Below are 26,762 nucleotides of genomic sequence, written 5' to 3' on the forward strand. Positions count from 1 at the left end.
ATTTCGTATTCATGTGTCATGTACAAAGAGTTATGAAGAGAGTTTCATGAAAGGATATGTGGGTCGTTTCATCCGATGTGTCCTGTTTTATCCGAGTTACCATAGGCGGGAACCGTGCTTCTCGGCCAACCAAAATCAAGGAAAGTTGTCAGATCTGACAACTTGTCGCATTTTGTCGGACAAAAATGTTGATGAAATGCTCCCCTGTTGTAGTTTATTTTACTGGATCAATTGAAGAAGATAATTTAGATATTAAATAGTAAATTACTGGTAGAAATTGTATGCAGCAAAAAATTCATTAAGAAACATTACATTAAGCGCTACATCAATGTTGCATAGTATCAAGATTGTAATCACAAATGGAACGAGTCATGTTGATGATGATTATGGTGGTGGCAATAATGAAAATGATGTTGACAGTGGTGATGATAAAGATGTAATTTATCTTCTTCAAATGATTCAGATGATAACCCTGGTTTTGCTGGTGATGATGATAATGATGGTGATGATGGTGATGATGATGACGACGATGATGATGATGGTGATGATGATAATGATGGTGATGATGATGATGTTGATGATGATGATGATGGTGATGGTGATGATGATGATGATGGTGATGATGATGATGATGATGATGATGATGATGATGGTGATGGTGATGATGATGGTGATGATGGTGATGATGATGATGTTGATGATGATGATGATGGTGATGATGATGATGATGATGATGATGGTGATAGTGATAGTGATGATGATGATAATGATGATGGTGATGATGATGATGATGATGACAGTGATGGTGATAATGGAAGTGATAGTGGAAGTGTGGTGGTAGCTCTGGCAATTTTTAAAAAATGAGGATGAATTATAAATTACACATACATTACTAGGGATTTCTTTTTTATGCCAATCATAATATTTATTCAATGGAAGTATAAAAGATAATATAATCTATATTTTAAATACATAAAATTCAGTTATATATACATGTATATTACTGCAATTATCACCTAATCTAAGTACACGTAGATGCACTACGACTCTGAAAATCAAAGTGTAATAGATTTCCTTTAAAATACCTGTGCAACAGAAACTATTGTATACAAATAAATCCAATTCAATTCATATATCATCATGAAGTATTTTAAGAATTTACATCTAGCCAAAAGTTGAGGCACATGACATTTTTATTTTAAAATTAAGAAAAATTTCAGATCTAACTATGTGTTCAAGCCTTCCTACATCCATTTTTTATCAATAAATTAGCTACAAAACCTTTTACAAAAATAGTTACTTTTATGATAATGATGATGGAAATGATAAACAATGATAGAAAATCAAATACATATTAAGAAAAGTGACAAGTATACAGAAATTGAGCAATCAATTATTTCCATTAAATACTTCTGCTAAACTTTCATCAGTCGAGGATCACTAGGAGATATCACCTAAGACCAAATACACTTAAATGAATTTTAATTGTGTTTGTGTATAAAATAATACAAAATAATAATTGAGCACTCGCTGAAAAATGACATACAAAGATAGCTGTGAATATACTTCTTTTAAATGATTGTAAAATATCAAGAGAATTTAGCTTTTGGAAAAGAAAACTTTTGACTTTAGAAATGTATTACATAAAGCTGCCAGAAAGACGTGCACAATTTTACAAAGACTGCTCACCTGTTTTTGTACTAAATGAGGTATTCCAACTTATCCCTAATCATATTTTGAGAAATAATAAACCTTGCACTCAGATGATAGACATATCATTCAATTTTAAAGATCAGATTACAACATTAGCTAGCGGAAATCATAAACATCTGAAAACATGATTTTCCACCCAAAAATATGTAACTAGCTATGCTTAAATTTGTGAATTACCTTTATACAAATAAGTTGAAAAACCACACAAATGTGTTTGTCCAAATGTATACAAATAATACAGACATCTATATAATGCAGCAGCTCAGTTGCAAAATCACTATTAAATCATTATTTAGCTGTTCTGTGATTTCAATTTAGACTTTGTCCATGAAGCATCAGGTTCGAGTACGGATAAAAAAAATGATGTTAATTCATTAAAACACAACAACAATGACAATAACAATAATATGTAGTATTGATAACAATGATAATTACATTTTATGGAAAAGTTGATGCTGTGAAAAATTGTTCATTTTATTAACAGTACTGACTTTAATTCCAATTCCATTTCAGTTTCCAATATAATTCTAATTGCAATCTTAATTTTAATGTCAATCTAATTACACAAGATGTTCTAAATCATATGCACGTGTGTTTGACTTTTGTAAATATGATCTTTCAACTGACTGAAATATATTCTAACTCTGATTTTAAGACATTGGGGTTATTTTCTATTGGCTAGCTTTTTAATAGCTTTGGAGCACAAAGTTCAAAATTGACCAGTTAGATTTTTTTTTAAATTGCTTGTTATTATGCTGATCATGAAATCAATATTACACTTAATAATAATAAAAAAAAACCTTCATAATTTCCTATGCTACATTCAACTACATTTGACCTGCCATGCCTGAACAAAAACAAAATTACCCAAAATGAGTTTTGAGACATTCATAGAGCTTGAAAAACAAATCATAAGGACAAACAAGGGTTTGAAGTTGGGGTTCACTCAAGTATTAGATGCGCACACGGTGCAAATTCAGTGAAACATCCTTGTAATCCAGAAAAATTGATTCTTTCGAATAAGCTTAAAGTATTTTCTAAAAACATAATCACCTCTTGACTTCAGGTGACAAGACAAAGTATCACTTCCCTGGCAAGCTGGATGTATACGCTATCTTTCTTTGGAAATATATACAACCAGCTGGACTCAGGTGTGATAGTTTGACTATTACCTTCATCAACGGTGATTATATGCTTATCACTTCCTGAATCCATGATAATATTCAAAATTGATATTCACAATAAATTATACAATAACTAATCAATATTGATATTACTAATATATGGTGCAATAATGATGTAATAATATATCACATGAGGGACATACGTCTAATCTGATAGCTGATTTGAGAATTCTAATAATTCTGATTCTCAAAGTAGAAATTCTTATTAGTGATTTTCATAATAAGAATAAAACTGTAGCAATTACCATCTACAAATTAAATAAACATTAAGATTGCACAATTCAATATAATTTCAATCAGATAAAGAGTGTTCACTATAAAATACAAAACATGGTGCAAATGTTGATAATTGCACATGAAATACAGCCATCGCTGGAATATCCATGCTTACATGTTTGTAAGCATAATATAAAAATAGCACTTAAAAGCTAAAAATAAAATGTCAATCTGGGGAGAGTTTCACAAAGATTTAAGTATGACTTAGGGGTGTTGCAAAAAAATATTTGCGATCAATTGCAAATATTCTGTTGCAGTTTTACAACTGATAGATCAACGTTAGTTATAGCAAATCAGATTAAACTTCTTGTTTCAAGGAGCAGATTAGCAATCAATCACTAATTTGCAATAAACTGGAAGACATATGATTGATTTTAGGGACCAAAAATAGACTTGCAATTGATCGTAAGTTTCTTGCAACACCCCATTAGAGTCGCACTTAAATGTTGATGCACATACGATATGCAACGCGAATCTTATTGATTGATACACAGTATTGCGCGTCCTCTTGGCATGATCTGACCAATGCGGTCATGCCTTTTATAACACACGCAACTAGGCTGTCAAGGTTAAGTGTATGAATCTTACTAATTTAGAGCTTTTCTTAAAGACTGGACATTACGTCTAGGCGAAGCGCATACGTATATGCAAATTAATTGTAAAACTTTTGTTAGGCAAATGAACTACGCCCTAAAACCCGATCCGACGGCGTCGTGTACTGTAGGCCTATTAATTTTGGTCATTACGTTTTATTGGTTTGGATGGAGCTGACATGATTTGTCTCGATTTGTTTTTGCCTTAGGGGCAATATCAACTTCATCATTTTGCTATAATTTTAGCAGACACATAATATGGATTTGTTTTATCGACGAGCTAATCATATTTTATGCTGCTATGTCAGGAAGGAGTTTTAGATGATTTCTTGGTGTATTTCTTAACCCACATACGTGGTAAGTCAAAATTACTTCCTACTAGGATATTTCAATAATCTTTAAAACTAAGACGGAAATTTGCACGAAATAAGGTTTTAAGTTCATTGCAGAATATGTGAAAGTTATTTAATGTTGAATTTTGCAAATTAAAACTATTTAACAGATTTTTGACATTACGTCCGTTTAATGGGTTTGTTTACATACTATGCCTGAACATGTTGTGTGTTTATCTATAAGGGATTGGCATAATTAATTTGTAATGTATTTGTAAGATTGAACGTATTTTGAAAGATTACTTTATGGATAATTTTGAAATGAATTTCCATCAATCAAACATGGACACTTATTGACAACTAGTTATGCAAAACTAATTAATGAATCAATTGCGTGATTAGATCAATGTATTAGAAGTGTGGTTCCATGTTTACTATTTATTGTAGGGTTTTTGGTATCGAGGTTCTAAAGGCAGAGCCGTATCAACAGTGAGTACTGAGGGTGCTTACGGGAACTCCGGACGGGACAGAAGTCTCGGGAATCGCCCTCCAGTGTGACGTCATAGTGATGAGTCATCGATGTTCGGATTCGCCATTGATCGCGATAAACTCGTCAGCTTTCTTCAATGGGCCCCAACGAAATGATAACAGCTAAGGACTTTATGTTATTCGAAATGAAATTTCATTATGAATTTATTCGTTGATGTTACGCCATATTATTCACAGAAGTGAACGCATTGAATTTAATTATGATTAAAGATATTTCATTTGATTTGTAATTCCAATCCATTTTCTTTTTCGTGATTTGTTGTGTAAACAGTACATAGGCAATTATCTTTTCTCTAGAGTATTTTTGTCCTTTGCTTTTGCACTGGGCTTGTGACAAATGGGGGCATGTCCTTGGGATGAGAAAAATAATTAATTGCAGTACTGTTCATAACAAATAGAATTTAAAGAATGGATTTGGAAAAGTTTGTTGAATTCGGTAAAGTGTGTGGACTAGCGGGTAAAGAATTATTAGAATTTGCTTGTAAAGAACGTGACAAGGTTCTCGAAGAAAAGCGTAGAAACGAACAGATAGAAAGAGATGAACGAAGACTTAGGAGGGAAGATGATCAAAGAAGGTTAGAAGAGGTAACGAAACAAAAGGAGTTAGATTTGAAGATAAGTGAAAGTAGGAAAGTTATTGGGACATCGTCTGAGGGTCTTAGTAAAATCCCCTGTATGCCAGCGTTCCGAGACAAAACGGATGAACTAGATGCGTACATAGACCGTTTTGAACGGCACGCGACTTTGAGTAAATGGCCAAAGGATTGTTGGGCGTCTGCTCTAGGCAACTTGTTGACAGGTCCCGCCCTAGATGTATATTGTTCAATAAGCGCAGAGGAGGCAACCGATTACGATCTCCTTAAGAACATGCTATTGCAATACTTTGCTCTTACGAGTGAAGGAAATTGGAAACGCTTTCGCGAAGCGAAGAAAGGCGGAGAAGAATCTTATTACCAATATGCTAACCGTTTGATTCGTTACGTCACGCGCTGCATTGATTTGAGCGGCAAAGAAAAGACATTTGATGCGTTGTTGGATGTAATAGTTCGTGAACACATTTACGAGACCTCTGAGCGTTCATTGTCTGTATTTATGCGGGAGAGAAATCCCGAAAACGTTCCAGAGCTAATTTTGCTAGCTGAGCAATATAGGAGTGCGCATGTGTCAGCTACAACTGACTCCGGTAGACGCGCACGCCGTGAAGAAAATGCTCGCAAATTGAGAGATGGTAAAAGTAAGGACCGAAGCGACATAAGTCCTAATCCAAAAGCTTGCTATACTTGCGGTAAATCTGGTCATTTTATGGCCAGGTGTCCAAACAAAAAGGGCAGTAATTCGAGAGACGGGCCAGGCAAGTTAAGCTCGGATTCGCGTAAGCAATCTGTGAACGCATGCGTAGTCGGCGTATGCCCTGATATGTCAACACCGCAAACGCAAGGTGTTAGTCCCGATTCAGCTACGGTAAAGCTGCAGTGTGGTCATGAAATTCCGTTGCTTTATACGGCTTGTACAGTAGAATCAGATATGCCCACTTGTGATGGCAGTATAAATGGCAAGAAAATAACAGTCTTGCGCGATTCAGGTTGTAGTTGCGTGATTGTTCGTACGGATTTAGTGAAGAAAGCTCAGTTTACAGGAAAAACAAAGCTATGTATGCTAATTGACCGAACAATTAGACGGATGCCAGAGGCAAGGCTGTATGTTAGTACCCCATATTTCCAAGGTAATGTGACAGCATTATGTGTTGATAACCCGTTTAGTCATCGGAAATATTACAGGTGCCAGGAAACCTGGAGATGAGGATCAGAACTGGACCTACACTAAGGCGAGTGACGGCGAGTCATCCATCAAGGAGGATAGATCCTCCTGTGACGGTGATCCTGATGACATAAAGGAGACAACTGTAAGAGAGCAGAGTACGCCCTCATCGTCGGAGGCCACAGAAGATGATCTGTCAGGCGTTACTCAAGTACCAGACGAAAAGATACCGAATGATGTGTCCCAGCCGCACAGCCAGGATGATGTCATCATTCAAGAGCAACCAAGTGAGTTGATGAGTGAGTCAACTATCAATGAAGAGGTGGAACAAGGGGCAGGAGTGGAGACTCGAGGGACGAAGAGACGAAAGGATCGGCCGTTCATGAGTCTTGGATCGTCAAAGCAGCAGGAGTGTATCGCAACCCGTGAGGATGTTATTGCAGCACAGAAGGCAGATGCAACGCTGAAGAAACTAAGAGATTTAGCAGAAAAGGGTGAGTCAAAGCTTGTAGGGAAGAATAGCGAAGTGAGATTTTACTTCAAGAATGGTCTTCTATTCCGTGAATACAGGTCACTAGGTAACACCCAGGGGAAGACGTTTACTCAACTGTTGGTACCCAAGCCGTTCAGATCTCAAGTTCTTCGACTAGCTCATGACTCTGCATTAGCTGGACATCTGAAGACAAGGAAGACGAATGACAGGATCCTGACGCAATTCTTCTGGCCTGGACTACAATCCGATGTCAAGCGTTATTGTGCTTCTTGCGACGCATGTCAACGTACAATGCCTAAAGGACGGATTGGTAAGGTGCCACTCGTAATTCCCCCTTTGATAGATACTTGTTTCAAACGAATTGCAGTAGATTTGATAGGACCCCTAGATCCCATTACTGATAGAGGGAATAGGTATATCTTGACTGTAGTTGATCTAGCTACTCGCTACCCTGAGGCAGTAGCCCTACCTCGAATTGAAGCCGAGCGTGTGGCAGAGGCCCTAGTTGAAATATTTTCACGCTTAGGTGTACCTAATCAAATATTGTCTGATAATGGTACTCAGTTTGTTTCGGGAGTTATGAAAGAAGCTGCCCAATTGTTAGGAGTTAGCCAGTTTCACACTACTCCTTACCATCCAATGGCTAATGGAGCATGTGAACGGTTCAATGGGACCCTAAAGCAAATGTTGCGTAGGATGTGTCAGGAATGTCCTAAAGATTGGGATAGATACTTACCCGCGCTTCTGTTTGCGTATCGTGAGGTTCCACATGAGAGTCTTGGATATTCTCCATTTGAATTAATGTATGGGAGAACTGTCAGGGGACCCATGACTATTCTCAAGGAATTATGGTCTACAGAAGTCCCAGAAGAAGAAGTCAAATCAGTTTATCAGTATGTCATTGATTTGCAGGAACGACTAGAGTCGACTTGTGAGCTCGCTAGGAAGGAGCTTACGAAGGCTTCAACGAAGTACAAGACACACTTCGACGTTAAGGCGAAGGAGAGGAGATTTGAGTGTGGTGATCAAGTTCTTCTACTTCTACCAACTAGCAGCAATAAGCTACTCATGCATTGGAGAGGTCCTTATGAGGTCGTGAAGAGGGTTGCTAGGAACAACTACAAGTTGATGGTGAATGGAAAAGAGAAGACTTATCACGCCAATCTACTGAAGAGGTATGTTGAGAGGGAACATGAAGATGGTAGTCAAGAAGTTTCAGCCCCAGCTGATCAAGTTGCTGCTATCCATATTGTGGATGAGGGTGACGAGAGTGATGGTTCTGCGAGCATTATATTCCCAGTAGTTGAGCAGACGGAAAGCATCGATGACGTGGAGTTTGGCGACGACGTACCCGTCGACATGCGAACTCAGATGCAGGCGCTCTTCCGGGAATTCACAGACGTCATGACCGATGTCCCTGGGAAGACGGACATCATTAGTCATTCGGTGGAGTTGACTTCGGCCGAACACATCAGATCACGCCCCTACCCAGTACCTCAAGCACTACGACAGACGATTAGAGAGGAAGTAGAGACGATGCTTAGGATGGGAGTAATCGAAAAGTCTACATCGCCCTATGCATCACCTGTGGTAATCGTCAAGAAAAAGGACGGGAAGAATAGATTCTGCGTTGACTATAGGAAGATCAACGCTAAAACAGTCATCGACAACGAACCAATTCCCAACATAGATCAGGTAATCGCAGATATCGGAGATGCCAAGTACTTCACTAAAATTGACTTGTCAAAAGGATATTGGCAGATACCAGTGGTCGAGGAGGACCGTGGGAAAACGGCGTTTGTAACTCCTGATGGCCAGTACGAGTTTTTGGTACTTCCCTTTGGCATGGTTAACGCCCCTGCTGTGTTTACCAGAATGATGAGGAAGGTGTTAGATGAACTCCCTCACGTCCTTCATTATATAGATGACCTCCTCATCTATAGTTCATCATGGGAAGAGCATCTGGAAGATGTAAGGAGAGTCCTATCACGATTAAGGGAAAGTCATCTCACTGCTCGACCGAGCAAGTGTCATGCTGCATGTAGCTCAGTAGAATTTCTTGGACACATCGTGGGACAAGGTGAAGTGAAACCTACGCCAGAGAAGATCAAGCAAGTGTTGTCGTCATCCCGACCGACAACAAAGAAGGAGGTAAGGTCATTTCTTGGTCTAGTGGGGTACTACCGGAAATTTATCCCAAATATGGCCACCATTGCTGCCCCTCTATCCGATCTCACGAAGAAAAATAGTGCTACGAAAGTAAAGTGGGAGGAAGCGCATGAACACGCTTTCCAAACACTTAAGAGCAGGCTGAGTCATTTTCCTGTACTTAGATTACCGGACATCGATAGCGAGTTCGTTGTGCGCACGGATGCATCTGATGTTGGCATCGGCGCCGTGTTGATGCAAACTCATGAAGAGAAATTGTTTCCCATTTGTTTTGCCAGTCGTAAGTTACTTGATCGCGAACGCTTGTATCCGATAGTAGAGCGCGAGTGTCTTGCCTTAGCGTGGGCTGTTAAGAAGTTTGCCTATTTCTTACATGGGAGGAAGTTCACGTTGCAGACGGACCACTTTCCTTTGGCATACTTGTCGCAAGCGAGATTGAAAAATCCCAGAGTTTTACGGTGGGCGTTGGCATTACAGTCCTATAATTTCCATGTTGAGGTTATCAAGGGATCTGATAATGTGGGAGCAGATTTTCTCAGTAGATGTCCCGAAGATTGAATGGTTCATAAAATAGAGTGAACTAACTTTTATAATTTGATAACATTGAAAATCTCTAAAGCAGTAATATCATTTTGGGTTGGCGGTTATTTGTCAAGGTTAAGTGTATGAATCTTACTAATTTAGAGCTTTTCTTAAAGACTGGACATTACGTCTAGGCGAAGCGCATACGTATATGCAAATTAATTGTAAAACTTTTGTTAGGCAAATGAACTACGCCCTAAAACCCGATCCGACGGCGTCGTGTACTGTAGGCCTATTAATTTTGGTCATTACGTTTTATTGGTTTGGATGGAGCTGACATGATTTGTCTCGATTTGTTTTTGCCTTAGGGGCAATATCAACTTCATCATTTTGCTATAATTTTAGCAGACACATAATATGGATTTGTTTTATCGACGAGCTAATCATATTTTATGCTGCTATGTCAGGAAGGAGTTTTAGATGATTTCTTGGTGTATTTCTTAACCCACATACGTGGTAAGTCAAAATTACTTCCTACTAGGATATTTCAATAATCTTTAAAACTAAGACGGAAATTTGCACGAAATAAGGTTTTAAGTTCATTGCAGAATATGTGAAAGTTATTTAATGTTGAATTTTGCAAATTAAAACTATTTAACAGATTTTTGACATTACGTCCGTTTAATGGGTTTGTTTACATACTATGCCTGAACATGTTGTGTGTTTATCTATAAGGGATTGGCATAATTAATTTGTAATGTATTTGTAAGATTGAACGTATTTTGAAAGATTACTTTATGGATAATTTTGAAATGAATTTCCATCAATCAAACATGGACACTTATTGACAACTAGTTATGCAAAACTAATTAATGAATCAATTGCGTGATTAGATCAATGTATTAGAAGTGTGGTTCCATGTTTACTATTTATTGTAGGGTTTTTGGTATCGAGGTTCTAAAGGCAGAGCCGTATCAACAGTGAGTACTGAGGGTGCTTACGGGAACTCCGGACGGGACAGAAGTCTCGGGAATCGCCCTCCAGTGTGACGTCATAGTGATGAGTCATCGATGTTCGGATTCGCCATTGATCGCGATAAACTCGTCAGCTTTCTTCAATGGGCCCCAACGAAATGATAACAGCTAAGGACTTTATGTTATTCGAAATGAAATTTCATTATGAATTTATTCGTTGATGTTACGCCATATTATTCACAGAAGTGAACGCATTGAATTTAATTATGATTAAAGATATTTCATTTGATTTGTAATTCCAATCCATTTTCTTTTTCGTGATTTGTTGTGTAAACAGTACATAGGCAATTATCTTTTCTCTAGAGTATTTTTGTCCTTTGCTTTTGCACTGGGCTTGTGACATAGGCATTTAAGTCCGACTCTAAGCCATACTTCAATCTTTGTGAAACACGCCCCTGGTCTTAAATCAATCCAAGACCATCCTATTGATAGGCCTCAATGTCTCTCTCATTGGCCTTGCAGATTTTTGTGACTTTTTTATTATTATTATTCCAATTTGTGTTGCAAAATAGATATGAGCCCTATAAGAAAGTAGCATTAACCCTAAACATATCTAAATCAATGGCCTGTGTTTACATTGGGGCCTGGCATCTTACTCAGTGCTACATTTTCATAGCGTCATTTCATCACTAAACTTCACTTTCATCATTGACAGAACAATGGAGAGAGTAGAAAAGCAGCAATGAATAATGCAAAACATGTTTATAACAGGATACCTGTTAGATGATGTGAATTAGAAGTAAGAACTATCTCTGAGAAACTCTTCCTTGTATCAACAAATGTCTCACTCTTTAATCAAACAAATGTATTGATGTTTACGACAAAAAATAATGAACATTACATTCTCAAAGCAGATGACTAAACATCCTTCAGATTTTCAAAATAGCTTACGATCAGTGAGCTGACCCGTTAATAATGGAACTTCCAGAACGTTCTAGAGTGGATTCCTGGCTACTCATCAGCGGCTTATGTTCATCAGATGAACCCATCTTGTCAACAGGTTTCTTACCTCGGTAGAGTACATAATGTTGAATGATGAAAAGGATGTCAAAAGCAATGGAGAAAAACCCAAGACCAAACTTGGTTGGATCACCAAAGATGGATGCCCAGTCATCTGATGGAAAAATTATTTTCAAAAAGTGATTTGATATTAGTAACATATTGTTGAAGAGGATTAAAATTGAAGAGCTGAGGACGTTTCACACAGCTGTTCATAGCTTGTGAGTTTATGATTTTAAACAGTAATACATGTACTTTAATACACTTAAACAACAACAGTTAAAGCAGATACAAACCAGCAGCACAACATCATGTCTTAACTACTCATATCTGGCCAGGTTTCTAACCCATAATGCAACAGTCTAAACAGTGTAGTCTTAAATATAGGCTTACTTGAATGATAAGACACTAAATCGAAAATCAAAAATCCATATTCGAATAGTTTGTTTTTCCCAGTTGATCGTGGGCCCGGCAGCCACTGTGCAGCGCTAGATCGACATAGCTATATGATAATATCCCTTGTATTGTTGAAAGCTAAACTGGGTAGCAGCAACTCCCATCTTTTAACGGCTGTTTGTCTGACGCGGCTGGGATTTGAACTCTACCTACTGAGCCAACACACCGGTGTAATTCATTACTCAATACATTAATACCGCAATAACTATGTTACGAAGTAGCAAAACAAGTACTTATGCTTTTTAAAGCATTTGCTTCTCTATACAATACATTTATAGGATTGTTACTCTCTGTATTACCTCACAATGTATTTCTTAAGACTATAACACAGAGTCAATGAGAGACCATACTCAGTATCGGTCATTCGCTCCGCCTTTAAATAAACATATTTTAAGAAAGGTTTTGATAAGTTTAGAATTATCTTGAGATCCAGGGTACTAGGAAGATACTTCCATTGTTCCACTGTACGACTTTGTTCTCTGTCTTAGAACTATGAAAAATTTACCCTGAATGTAGATGGATAGAATAAAAACGACAATTTACTAGGGTGCATTAAAAGGACACAACAATAATTTCTATTGAGGATTGTATCTTTGTGATAAGTGGATAAATATCAAGGTATTAAAATCAGTTTGTTTCTTTCAATAATCCCTTCTGAACAGTACAATGTCAAAATAATTTATCAGCTTTTACTTACCATTATTATAAGACATAAGAAACATCTGGAGCAGACTAAATGATCCTCCAGTAAAATCCAGCAATATGTTGCCGATACTCCAGCCCTCAGTGCTTTGTCTTGTGTAGTTCATATAAGCCTTATAAAATGAGAAGACAAAAATAAATGTTGATGGTTCATCTGTTGTGACAGGAAAGCATGAAGGCAATGGGGCTAGGGTTCTCTGAGTGAAACATGCCAAGCATTACATCATAACCACTTGGTAGGGTAATGCTTTTAATAGCTAATGACAATGGGAGGTATTCTGATGATTAAACCTAACTTTAACCCTAGTCTAAACTAGAATTTCAAACCACACTTTCATGGAATGCTGACTTTATATATTTCTTCCATATTAGTGGCAATTATAATGTATTCATACCTTAAAATTATTTTTTTGTGTGTTTTCTTATTCTTTCCATTTCACAACTCGATATTCATTTTTTGACGACTTTTGTAGTAGGATAACAATTATTTTTTTAATTGGTGAATTAATTGACAACTGGCACTCCATAAAGTGTGGTCTAAGTTAACCAAGGTTTAACTAAACCATGGCTATCAAAATGCAACTCAAATCCCTATCTACTCTCATACTGAATTTCGTACTTTTATGCATTGGGATTCATAGAGATGTTGCCTCCAAATGTATTATAGTGCCATACGTCAGAAGAAAAGTATCATTGTCAATAAAAAAGGAAAAATTTCAAGAGCAGTTTAATTTTCATTGGATCCAAAGTATTCATTCACAATTTAAATCCATATTTTAGTTGTAATTGAGAGGCAGCAGCATAAACTGGGAATATAATATTCACCTGAGGGATATATTTGATGAGGGTCACTCCTAGTTTGATATAAGAGAAGTAATAGATGAACTCTAACCATGTGATCACAGAACCACTGGACGCAGCCGTGATGACCAACGTGATCAGAGCAAAGAGCCACATCCCAGCTAGAATGATCCGACTTATGAGAGACACTTTCTGGTTTCCTCTCTGTTTCAATAAAAAATTTAATTAATTCAGTTCAGGTTGATTTATTGATATTCTCAGCATAAAAATAAGTACAATATGTACAAGAATGGGCAACAATGCATTCAAGCATAAAATACAGTGGAGAAGAAAAAGAATAATAGTTAAAGGAAAGGAAAAATCCTTTATATAGATGCATACAGCACACTAACGAGCCATAAAATTATCTCAAACATAGAAAGGAAGGTAACTATATCAGGGGCTGTGATAAAGGCAATTTAGGGAAGAGTTTCATGGAGTGACCTATCTGTAATTGTCAATAATAATTTTGAAAAGCCACTCGAATCCTTGCATATGATTGGTTGAGAGAAAATTTATCAATGAAAAGCACACAGAGGCACTTGGTGAAACTACTCCACTACTCTAGTAATAATATAATAGCTGGATTTATATAGCGTTTTATTCCTGACAATACAAAGCGGTGCTATTATTACCCCAGGGGCCTGTTGCATAAAACATTTTACCTGAGAAAACTCTGGTAAAAACTGAAAACTAAGGTTAGTCTGATTTCTGCCATTGACTTTAACACAGGGCAAAAACTCCGGTAAAAACAACCTGAGTTTTCTCAGGTAAAAAGTTTTATGCAACAGGCCCCAGCTTTAGCTGCGCTGCCTGTAAAGGCACTCAAGCATTCAAGAAATTTCTATCGGGTACGCACTCACCTCACCTGGGTTGAGTGCAGCACAATATGGGTACATTTCTTGCTGAAGGAAAAAACATGCCATGGCTGGGAATCAAACCCACATCCCTCGGATTGAAAGAGGGGAGTCATAACCACTAGACCACGACACCCCCCAATAATCTGCATGACCATCAAACACCATGTCATGAGAGAATCGATCTACCCTAATTGGAATGGGCCTCGAACCAACGACCTGTTAATTCAGGACCAAAACCCAAACCACAAACCCTCACAAGGTGCTTACCTCATAGATTAAACACTGGAATATGGTGATTGAGGTGATTAATACTGCATGGAGTGTAAAGATGACATCGTTTAGTAATACTGGATTCACACCGTACATATGTTTAGCCTTGTATGCATCCTGAATAAAGAGAAAAATAACAATTTGAAAACCAGTACCTCCCCAAAATTCATAAGTATTACAGGCAAAGCAGTTCTAGAAAAACAAACATTTCACGGGCCTTTAGTGGACAGAGCACTTCTAAAACATTTCAAACTGAGTATAAAAATGGTGGTAATGCTATCAACTTCCAGTATGCTTCATATTGCATATCATGAACATAATTATACTGCATTATTGTGCTTCTGATATAGGAGGGGATAAGCACTTTATAAGCCAATATAATAATCTTCATAAAATTATTTGAACAAAAGAGCTTATTACTTTTTTTGTTGCTTACTGTATTTCATCTTCCCCATCTATTCTCCCTTTCCCTACCATAGATTTCACGCAAAGCATTTCTGTACAATGAAACTGATGAAAATTAAGGATTTACACAGAATCATTCACCACAATTATTCTCAAATTCATACAGAGAAAGTTAAATAGATTTACTATGACAGTCATGAGAGAGAGAGAGAAATGTAAAAGATAAAAGGAAGATAATGCTGCTGGTGATGAGTGCAGAGACTGAACTTCCCCAGCTAGGTACATGGACTGAAAACATGTGTTTTCATACATTACAGAATAACATTTTAGACAGGAATGTTTTATCTGGGGATCTAATAATGAATTTCTGACAAACTTATACCATCACCAACTAGTGCACTAGTGAGAATGCCATTGAGAAAGTTGGAGGTACCAAAACAATTAACCATTTTAAAATGTTTTTCAACAAATTTGTCGGTCTAAATCAGGCCCTTAAAATTCAGAGGTACCAGTAGAAAAAGATTGAAACCCCAGAATTTAAAAAAAAGAACAGCTGTGCCTGTTATAAACTTACCTTTATTGGTTGTATCCAGTACATGCCTACATTGAAGACACCATACGCTACAAAGCCAGTTAAATTGTACGCCAGGAAGTCAAAGTTCAGACCAATAACACTGAGGAAAAAGTTGAACATCAACAAAACATTCCAGATACGGTAATATTGCTTTGTTCACTTGTACATTGTAGTGATAGTAGTAGTAGTAGTAGTAGTAGTAGAGGTAGTGGTAGTGGTAGTAGACATAGTAGTAGTAGTAGTAGTAGTAGTAGTAGTAGTAGTAGTGGTAGTGGTAGTGGTAGTGGTAGTGGTAGTGGTAGTGGTAGTGGTAGTGGTAGTGGTAGTGGTAGAGGTAGTGGTAGTGGTAGTGGTAGTGGTAGTGGTAGTGGTAGTAGTAGTAGTAGTAGTGGTAGTGGTAGTGGTAGTGGTAGTGGTAGTGGTAGTGGTAGTGGTAGTGGTAGAGGTAGTGGTAGTGGTAGAGGTAGTGGTAGTGGTAGTGGTAGTGGTAGTGGTAGTGGTAGTGGTAGTAGTAGTAGTAGTAGTAGTAGTAGTAGTAGTAGTAGTAGTAGTAGTAGTAGTAGTAGTTCTAGTAGTAGAGGTAGTGGTAGTGGTAGTGGTAGTGGTAGTGGTAGTAGTAGTAGTAGTAGTAGTAGTAGTAGTAGTAGTAGTAGTAGTAGTAGTAGTACTAGTACTAGTAGTAGTAGTAGTAGTAGTAGTAGTAGTAGTAGTAGTAGTAGTAGTAGTAGTAGTAGTAGTAGTAGTACTAGTACTACTAGTAGTAGTATAGTAGTAGTAGAAGTAGTAGTAGTAGTAGTAGTAGTAGTAGTAGTAGTAGTAGTAGTAGTAGTAGTAGTACTAGTACTAGTAGTAGTAGTAGTAGTAGTAGTAGTAGTAGTAGTAGTAGTAGTAGTAGTAGTAGTAGTAGTAGTAGTAGTAGTAGTAGTAGTAGTAGTAGTAGTAGTAGTAGTAGTAGTAGTAGTAGTACTAGTAGTATGGTACTAGTGGTGATGGCGGCAGCAGCAGTGCTAGTAGTACTTAAGTAGTAGTGTCAGCATCATCATCATTATTATCATTGTAATCACCATCAACATATCATCATCATCATCATGGTTATTTCCTTCAAATATTTTCTTCTTTAAGAGCTCTGTTGAACTGATATAAACTGAAATTCAATTTCATATTATCAATGGGGTAATGACAGAACACTTGCATGTGATCAAAGAAGAAGTGAAAATCTTTGATGTAGTTATGGCTTTGTCTAAAAAAATTAAAGCTTGTGACAGAAAGAAATCACATTGCAACCACTCACGAAACTAAAAGATAAATATTCTGCATTTTAGTGTTAAACTCACCTTCTTCGTTTGATATTGAGGAAAACTTGAGGATAAAAAGAGACAGACCAGGCCACAAAGTATATCCAACCGACTACTATGACGATAATTGACAATGCACTGCTATGAACCACATTGACCTCTACATACAATCCTGACAAACTGCAATGACGTGAAAAAAAAAAGTAATTAAAGCTTTATAGTACCTTTTTCATTTTGGAGTGCCATTCAGTATCATACATGTACACCAGTGGCACAGAAATTTTCTGGTCAGACAAAGGTTTGGGAGTTGAACCATTGTTAACATACACTAGCTGGTCCCTCTCTAACTTTGTGTGACCAGAATGTTCTGTTCCACACTAATGTGCAGTATCTCTAAGAGTATTACAGGAAAAACAACCTAGAGACTGTATAAGTATTCAGAGAATTCTTTATCTGCGGGCTTGTGCCATCAGATCGAGTCTGTTTGGGCAATCACGTTACCCGACCATTAAAGAAAAAGGCCTCCTAAATTCCTGAAAGGTCAGCTCCAGTTTACCCGACCCTTTTTATATTTGGCCTCTAATTTTCACAGTCATTGGGTAAATTGGACCCAAACTCTTGTATATCTGACTGATAATTTTAACAAAGTGTCAGGTAAACTGGACCCGACCTTTCAGGAATTTAGGGGGTCCTTTTTTTAATGGTCCGGTTTATGATTGCCTGACCGAAGTGATAGTACAAGCCTTGTCTGTGCAACTCTTGATTGAAATCTCTGATTTTAAAGTTGATAGAGGGTTAGTTGTTTTTGTTGAGGTTGTTGTCAAGCCATGTCTAAACATTCCTTCATGGAGATTCCTGCTTCAGCACGGGACAGTGATGCATCGCTATGGTATAGAAACTCTATAGATCACAAATCAGAGACAATCAAACTAGGGTGTCTCCATGTCCAGTATTCACCCTTGTGTTAAATGAAATTACAAATTCAAGGAAATAATAACAAATACATTAAGTCATCAGTGGTGGATTGAGCCATTAATGACATAAAACGTTGGATGGACCTATCCTTTTGCAAAAAATATATGGCCCCAAAGCAATACCGTATCTACGGTAACCCGGCTAGATCTGCCACTGAAAGTCGAGCATGTAAATACTTTTTTTTTCAATTCAATTTTTATTTTTCTCTCTGCATAAAAGGAACATATGATAGAATACATAAGGAAAAAAGAATACATACCATCAAAGACATTATTAGCGCCGGTATGGAGAATTTTTAAAAGGGGGGAGGGTTTCAGGCTGAAAGGTCTTCAACAAAATTTTAGGGGGGGTTTGGGGTATAAAAAAAATGGAAGGGGGGTTCGAACACCTGTACCCCCCCCCCCACATACGCTACTGAAAGACATACAAGTTTACAAGAAAAATAGCATTAAAAGGGAAGCAGCAAAGAAAAAAGAAGAGAATTTCCTTATAATACGACCGACCCAAATTACTTTTAAAAAGAATAACAATTATTGACAATATTACAAGTTACAAAAAGTTACTTACTCCCCTATCTCTGAAGATGTAGTATTCATGGAAATATGACACACTCCTACAGAGAGAGTGGATACCAGGACTGATACCGAGCTTGAACTGTTAGAGAGTAAGTCCACCTAAATGGTGATTAACAAAAGATATAAATAATTGTGACATCATCTTTCTTGCTTCATGCAAAATAAAACCGCCATTGCTACACTTTTTTTAGTTAAATGACAAGTCCACCCTAACAAAATTAAATTTGAATAAAAGAGAAAAATCAAACAAGCATAATTCTAAAAATTTTATCGAAATCGGATACTGTAAATTAAGAAAGTTATGACATTTACAAATTTCGCTTAATTTCACAGAAAAGTTATATGCACATCCTGGTCGGTATGCAAATGAGGGTACTTATGACATCACCCACACACTTTTTCTTTTGTATTTTATTATAAGAAATATTAAATATTCTAATGTTTTCCTTACTGTCCTGTGAAACAAAATTTTATTCCTCACTGAACATGTAGTATTACCATTTTTATAACACGTGTTCAGTAAAGTTGGTCCTTAACTAAATACATGATGCATTTCAAACTTTTACTCTTAAAAACCTATCCATTCTGTGTGAAACAAATAACATATCCTGTCAGTGCAATAAACAGTTACATACATGTGTACATTTATAAATTCATACAAATAATAATAATAATAATGATAATGGCCAGTTTATGTATAGTGCAAGTCTCTATGCGCTTGAGAAAACAAAGGAGAGGAAGAGAAGTGTTGGTGAGTTCATTTTGTTGAGGCTACGTACAATTTACATAAATATGTTTTAAGATATAATTTCTGAAGGTTTCCATGGCGAAGAAGAATAGTGTAGTAGGTTTCACGGTACACCATGTATTCTTTCTTGGGCATATGTTGGTCCTGAAAAGGACCACCCAATCTCGACGTTTCGACAAGTGTGTTCTTGTCGTCCTCAGGAGAATGAGCAATGTGCATCACGTGAGAAACTCTAAACATTTCGTTGAGCAGATCTGTCAGATGAACGTCTCTAACAATGACCTCCTCATCAGCTTTGATGTTGAGTCATTGTTCACAAGTGTACCAGTTAAGGATGCTTGCGCCATCATCCTTGAGAGATTGAAATTTGACAGAACTCTCCCTGACAGGACACAGCTGTCTCCTCTAGAGATCCATGACCTGCTTGAGATGTGCCTCAATTCCACCTCTTTCAGATGGAGAGACACATTCTACAGGCAAACGGAAGGGGCTGCCATGGAGTCTCCCCTGTCCCCAGTGGTAGCCAACATGTTCATGGAACATTTCGAGGAGACGGCTCTCCAGTCAGCAACCCACAAACCCAAAGTGTGGCTTAGATATGTGGACGACACTTTTGTGGTTTGGCAACACGGTGCTGAGGAAACTAGCAATTTCTTACAGCACCTCAACTCTCAACACGAGTGTATCAAGTTCACCATGGAAATGGAGAATGAGGGGTCTATCCCCTTTCTTGATACAAAGATTACGAGGACGGCACAGGGATCCCTATCCCATCAGGTTTATCGGAAACCTACTCACACTGATCGGTACTTGAACTATCGTTCATTCCACCACCCATCAGTGCTGAGATCCATCAACAAGACGTTAGTCAAACGAGCGCATGAGGTTAGTGACCAGATCCACCTGAGAGGTGAGCTTGAGCATATCAAACGTGTTTTGAAATGTAACAACTACCCCTCACATAAGATCTGCACTGAGCTTCCCCCCTCGCGGAACCCTCGTGCAGGACAACCCAAGGCGAGAGTCGTTCTTCCATATCTGGGAGCAGCCTCTCACAAAATTCAGAGGATTTTGAGAGAAGCCGACATTGAGGTTCGTCATAGTTCCTCAAATAAGCTTCAATCTGCCCTCACTACACATAAGGACAAGCGCAACTCCAAGGACCTCCCTGGAGTTTACCGAATTCCTTGTGAATGCGGTAAAGTTTACATCGGAGAGACGGGTCGTTCCTTCAACACTCGGATTAAGGAACACAAGGCCCATGGTAGGAGAGACGAGAGGGAAAAATCTGCAATCATCGATCATGCCCATACGCATGATCACCGGATTCTTTGGGATGAGAGTAGACTGGTCACCCGTGTCCCCTACTGGTATCAACGGAGAGTCAGAGAAGCGTTGGAGATTGAGGAACATAACACTGTTCCTCAAGACAGCGGCCTCCAACTCAGCAATATCTGGCTTACCGTTCTAGACAAAGAGGCTAATTTGCCTAATTAGCCTACCCGGACGTTCCACACACGTGTGAGCACTGCAGTGTATGGGCGGAAGTGGTGACTTTTGTCATTCATGCTAATCCTAGCGGGAATGATAACTGACAGCAATTTCCGGTCGTCGCTGGTTTTGCGCGCCCAATTTGTGTGTTGTCACCCACGTCCGCATATGTGGATGTCATGTGACCTATCTAGCCAATCAGAGACATGTACCCTGCGAGATACCGTGCATACGGCACTTCGACAGAGTATATAAGGCCTGCTTTTACAAACTTTGCTCATTCTCCTGAGGACGACAAGAACACACTTGTCGAAACGTCGAGATTGGGTGGTCCTTTTCAGGACCAACATATGCCCAAGAAAGAATACATGGTGTACCGTGAAACCTACTACACTATGTTTTAAGAGCTGTTTTGAATTTGTTAACTGAATCAATTGTTTTCAAGGAATCAATTGTTTTACCAGGAAATGCATCTGAAAATTAACTGGGAGATGAAAATAATTCAGACAAGAGGGATGTTTTCAAAAAAAAATTCCCTTAAATTCACAAATAAGACAAAAAGTATGTTCATGTTTAACCTCTTTTTAATTTTACTATAAGAAAAATATATTTTTTTTCAAATTATTTGTCACATTTGATATCACTTTATTTAAAAATTATAGCCATTTCCCAGGAAAGTGTCATGTTTAATTTCTTACTGATCACTAAATTTACTTTTAGCTTTCTAAAATTTGCTAACTTACCTGAGATGGTATGCTAGCTACATCATATTTATCATTGAAGAGGTCAATCTCAGCTGGCTCTAGTAAGACATCTTTAGGGGTGATCTTAAAAGAATCATTCTTTCCTAGTTCAATAATCAGCTTTTCTGTCCCCAGTGTGACGTTGAATCCATTTGAGAATGAAGTGAATAGAATAATAGTGAGGATGAATGGGAAGATTCTCTCCATGGTGATGATTAACTGGTTAAAACATTGAAAGCTGAGATTCCATCTGAAAGCTTAAACTTGACTCCACCTGCAGAGCATTATTAAGACAAATGAAAAGGGGAAAATGAATAAAGTAGAATTTAAACCTCTGAAAGTGACCCAATAGGTGAACTAAATACAATCAGAGTACATACTAGCGTCACAGGTCGTATATTAAAACATTTAAAAAATAAGATATTATAGCTCTATCGAATAATGCATAATGTCCAGGGCAAATGTAAAAATTGAAAATATTGAAGAAAAAAAACAAGTACACACCTAGTTACCAAGAATGCATACAGCATTTCTATTAATTTGAATGTAGGATCAAAGAGCAATGTCTATGAAATATCTTGCTTGTGGGCATAGCATAAGTGCCTTTGTAATTGGGCATGACCTGGGCAATTCCATGAAAAATGTTCACTTTTAATAGTGAAAAAATAAATTTTCAGATTTCACTTAACCTTTAACGTGCCATGAACACATATCTGTGCATCCACTGGAGTGCCACGAACACACTTTCGTGCAATGGTCATACAGCTATTGTTATGCCTATTGCATTTTGAGGAGTGCATTGCATGCATGAGTGATTCCATTGTTCAGTTCAGCTTATGGTCAAGAGGTTTACTCTTTTTATATAAATAAAACATTTGAATATAGACTCTTTGAAAAAATTGGCACTTGCTGATTACAGTGAATGGCACATTAAGAGTTAAGCAGTCAGATTTTCTTAAAAAGTAATCTTAAAGTTTTTTTTTTAATAGACAAATCGCAATATTGACAAAATTTTGAACATTCTCCATCACTTCAAAAATAGAAGAAATGAAAAAATGTTTCTTTTTTTGATCGAGGGTAGCTGGATGTTAGATATAAATACTATTAACTCATTAATTCATACAATCAACATATCATTCAAGCGAAAATTGAAGTTGGTGAATGATGAAAATTCAGCTGTTCTGGTAGAGAATTACAGTCCCGATATGCCACAGAATATCGGGATAAGATGCAGCTAGATCTGGCAACATACTCAGATCTCAATCTGCATTATTTGTGTTTGCTCAAAATTAAGACAATTGATTCTCTTCTTGTTTACAGTGACAGTTTGGAACATGATAAAATTGCAACTTGTGCATTCATGAGATCATTGATGGCGCTGGCTCGCAATTAAAAACTAAGCTGGTGAGAATAGGAAATAATTTCAAATAATCAAACAAATACACAACTTTGACACCACTTTAGTGTGAGCAGGAAGTCTATAAAGAGTCAAGACTAGATAACCAGTGATGATGAGCCACATTCAACTCCATTCTCACTTTGGAAATTGGTGATTTTGGGCCAGTATCTTTTTCCTCACATGTATTATTCACGGCCGATTTCAAAACATTGCATGCGATCGCGATCGATCAGCGACCGATCGCATGCGATGTTTTGAAATCGGCCGTGAATAATATGTGTGAGGAAAAAGATACTGGCCCAAAATCACCAAATTTGAGGATAACCGGAGGATGGACACGGAGTGAAATACAGGTGTAGAGTAAGATATTAAGTCATTCGTATCCCTCGTTATATTTTTTTTCTTTCATTTTTACGATAACCATGATTGCCATCCCACCTTTTATGACTCGGAATATCCGATCTAGTTCACTGTCCCGATGTTCGGGTAGGTGGAGCGTAGTGTAGCGGTAGTGAAGTGGAGTGGAGCCTGCACGAACATCGCCTGAGGTAATTCATAACCTTGTCCTCAAGACTAGGTCTAGGCAGAGATCGCAGATGGCTGTGGCCTGTGCTGCGCATGCAGCTGCCTAGACCAAAAGCTTCAGTCTCTGTATTCTGGTTGTTTGCAGAACTGCGTAGGCTCACTCACCAATACATAGACTGAAGAGCTTGGAGGCCTGTACGTACAGACAACGTATTAGCAGTAACGTTAGATCTAACATTCGGCGGAAACCTGATTTTCTGATCGTTTTTTTGTACATAAAATGTCACATTATGAAAAAGAAATCACATCCATATTTACGAAAAAATGTTTAAAATTCAGAAATATCATACCTTAGACCGCAATTACCGCTAATTCCTTTCAAATGATGATCGAAACATCGTCATCTTCGATCCTTTCGTTGGTCAACGTAAGTTGCCATCTTTGACGACGTCATCATCCTTACAGACGTATTTACCAGTCGATATATATCGCGATTTGTGCCGCTGCTTTGCGCTTGTAGATGTGCGTGCGTTCGGAACTTGTTGCTCGCATTGATTGGCCAGGATATCGAAAATTTAATCGGAAAGCCTTGATAAAAGCACAACTCGTTGATGGCTGCCATTTTTTTCTCTCCGGCAGAAAATTAAAAAAATAAGGAATAACCCCCGGGGGGGGGGCACTCGACCAAAAAAGTAGTGGGTATGTGCCGTGGGCGAGACAAAAAACGGGGGCCTTGGAGCGGGCTTATTTTAAAAAGGAGAGTTCTCGGAACGGGCTTCGGAACGACAAATGTTTGTGAAAACGGGGGTCCTTGGAATGGGTCGCCTGCGTGTGATTGCGTATTCATCCCTATGGAACGGGCATACGTGCATGCAGCTAGTGAGCTAGCCCGGCGGCACGGGCGCCGGGTGCGCTAGCGCAGATGCGATGGTCGGACAGCGCTCTGCGGCCGCTTTTCACCAAAATTGCGGCTGGAACGTCGTAACGGAAAATATGCGAAGCTTTGGAGCGGATTTTTTTCTTTCTTTTTTCTCGATAAGAAGAAAATGCTATGCTTTGGAGCGGCTTTCTTTGTTCTTTTTCTCAATAAGACAAAAATGCTATGCCTTGGAACAGAAATTTGAGTGTAAAAGTGGGGGTCCCATCCGCGGCACATACCCACTATATGCGTTATATACTGAGTGCCCCCCCCCCCCCGGAATAACTCATCGGTAACGTATATTTTCAATATTTTATAGAACTTACATAGTATCAAAAGAAAAATTAGAGTCTAACGAAAATAGTGGGCCTTCGTTCAAGATAATATAATGTCATTTAGAATCTTAAAGAAATTAAAATCTGGACAAAACCCGTCCTCCGAATTGCCGACCAGGGGTCCGTTTCTCAACACCGTCATAAGTCTAACTCTAACTTCTTGACTAAATCGGAGATAGTGAGCTACTTGTCCGCTAACCGTTTCACGAAGCCCTCTTTACCAAGATCGGGTACAACAACCTCACTAAATATTTATGACACCTCCGAACCTGTCATAACTTCTTTCTTTATGACGTAGTGGCATCACGTGGGTAGACTATGACCAGCAAAAGTGCCTAGATATTTGAAAATAATAATCTTACGTAATCAATCATAGAGGTTGAAATTACATCACAAAACGAGTGGGATAATGCATTCAATGATAATTCTAATAAGAAGAAACTATAAAAACTGTTGGTAAAACGCCACAAAACCATTCAGTTTGAAATAGTAAAATTATTTAATCGATAAAGATTCTACAACGTCAGGCCATCCATAACTGGACTCGTATTTGTCGTTTTCAGACCCTTATTAACATTTGGATAAATTCTATCTCTAATTTATGCATAGAATTTTTCAAATCGTATGTTTCAGTTTCAAAGATTTATTTTTGTTTTTGTTAAACTATATTTTGATGATGTTTGGAATCGTAGAAGGGCGTATAATTATCATCATTTTACAAAGAAAACCGTTATGGTTTACTTTCATAAACTATTAAAATTCGATGTCCCGGGGGTACCCATCTCAACGTCCACATGTGATTTTCTAGTCATGAAATGATTTATTCATAATTTAATTTTCTAAACAATTGAATGCTCCAATCTTCATGGTCTAACTAAGTATGTATGATGCATAATTTACATGTGCTATTATTTGAAAAGATGTATTTCCCAATTCATCACAATATTTGCAAATTTATCATTATTTTTCTTTTTGAAAATTATGCTATTTTGTGACTAAGGCTACGTCTCGTCTGCTCTTTTTACCGATAGCATCGATATCAAGGTATTCTAGTTACTAGTTAGAAAGCCTTTCCAGAAACAGGTTTAGTAAGATTTTAGATTGGTACTACTACTAGTAATAATATCTCCGTGGTTGGTGGATAAGATATGACTAACTTGTCCAGATGTTGAGAAACGGGCCCCAGATTACACATGCAGGCTCGCACTAACACACTACCGTCGGTGAATGGGGATTATAGTAAAATGTCAGAAATTGTTGAATAAATCCCCAGAAACGACGGTTATTCCTGTCTAGCACTAGCAGCTGCCGTGCGCTGGCGCTGGCGGTGCGGGCATGGCATGGCAGGGCCTGGGTCTGGGAGAGGTGATCGCGACGGGAACGAGTCGACGTGGTCGTGGAGGAGCTTGCCTTTGCTTTCATAGAACTGATGAAAAATTACAGAAAACAGTAAATAAATAATTCTAACAAATCATCATCATTTCAAAACGCGATCAAGAACGAAGTTAGATATAGTTTACTCACAATTCAAACTGCAGAATTCTACTTTTTAGCAGCAGACGTCAGACCAAACAACAACAGCGATCATAATTCTCGCCCAATAACGGCGTTACGATCACCTGACTGAAATCATGTGATCAATAAATGCAAACGTGCAGTTTCGTGCTTGCGCGCCCCTCCCCGGGTATTACGTAATCTCTGTCATTGATGCAATTTTTTAAACAAGTGATTTATTTCCTTGTAGTTGGTCGATTGAAATCACCATGATTTTTTTAGATAGGTATATATGTTAATTATACCTGTTACCTATCCCCCAGATGCCTAGTGGCACATAGGGCCTCCACCGAACGTCTCCACCTTTGCCTATCAGAGGCCACAGCTCTGGCTTCTGTCCATGTATGTCCCCCATCCAGCCAGGGTCCTTTCTTTTTCCGCTGTTCGCCGCCAAGTTGTTTTGGGCCCATTCTGATGCCCAGGTCAATGCTGTGTTACAGATGCTTGCAGGTTCCCCCCTTAGTGTACGTGGGC

At 38.0% G+C, this 26,762-nt stretch overlaps 2 protein-coding genes across 3 annotated transcripts; one reads left to right on the forward strand and one right to left on the reverse strand.

Annotated features, from left to right (window-relative positions):
• Positions 1–6: 6 nt before the first annotated feature.
• LOC129271245 (cystinosin-like) lies at positions 7–26,374 on the reverse strand. Of its 2 annotated transcripts, XR_010295062.1 has the most exons (10): positions 26,259–26,374; positions 21,557–21,830; positions 18,567–18,673; positions 17,064–17,204; positions 15,730–15,829; positions 14,748–14,867; positions 13,606–13,785; positions 12,776–12,893; positions 10,965–11,737; positions 7–3,728 (listed from the first exon to the last, which is right to left on the reverse strand). XR_010295062.1 is itself a non-coding variant. In XM_064106409.1 (9 exons), the coding sequence occupies exons 2-9, from the start codon at positions 21,761–21,763 to the stop codon at positions 11,517–11,519; spliced, it is 1,194 nt and encodes a 397-aa protein (XP_063962479.1). In that variant the 5' UTR covers positions 21,764–21,830; positions 26,259–26,361; the 3' UTR covers positions 5,098–11,516. The 2 variants fall into 2 exon arrangements, 1 of the variants encoding a protein (XP_063962479.1); XM_064106409.1 differs by lacking the exon at positions 7–3,728 and having other exon boundaries at positions 5,098–11,737; positions 26,259–26,361.
• On the forward strand, positions 19,834–21,201 carry LOC135155996 (uncharacterized). The gene has a single exon (XM_064106770.1). The coding sequence runs from the start codon at positions 19,851–19,853 to the stop codon at positions 20,817–20,819; it is 969 nt and encodes a 322-aa protein (XP_063962840.1). The 5' UTR covers positions 19,834–19,850; the 3' UTR covers positions 20,820–21,201.
• Positions 26,375–26,762: the final 388 nt, after the last annotated feature.

The sequence above is a fragment of the Lytechinus pictus genome, chromosome 11, assembly GCF_037042905.1.
Source record: "Lytechinus pictus isolate F3 Inbred chromosome 11, Lp3.0, whole genome shotgun sequence".
Classification (NCBI taxonomy): Eukaryota; Metazoa; Echinodermata; class Echinoidea; order Temnopleuroida; family Toxopneustidae; genus Lytechinus; species Lytechinus pictus.

Excerpts from the sequence above, each read along its gene's own strand:
- LOC135155996 (XM_064106770.1), top strand. The coding sequence starts at position 19,851 with ATGTTCATGGAACATTTCGAGGAGACGGCTCTCCAGTCAGCAACCCAC.
- LOC129271245 (XM_064106409.1), bottom strand. The coding sequence starts at position 21,763 with ATGGAGAGAATCTTCCCATTCATCCTCACTATTATTCTATTCACTTCA. Across the intron at positions 18,674-21,556 it reads TAGCTAGCATACCATCTCAG|GTGGACTTACTCTCTAACAG; the intron begins GTAAGTTAGCAA and ends ATCACCATTTAG. Across the intron at positions 17,205-18,566 it reads ACATCTTCAGAGATAGGGGA|TTTGTCAGGATTGTATGTAG; the intron begins GTAAGTAACTTT and ends ACGTCATTGCAG.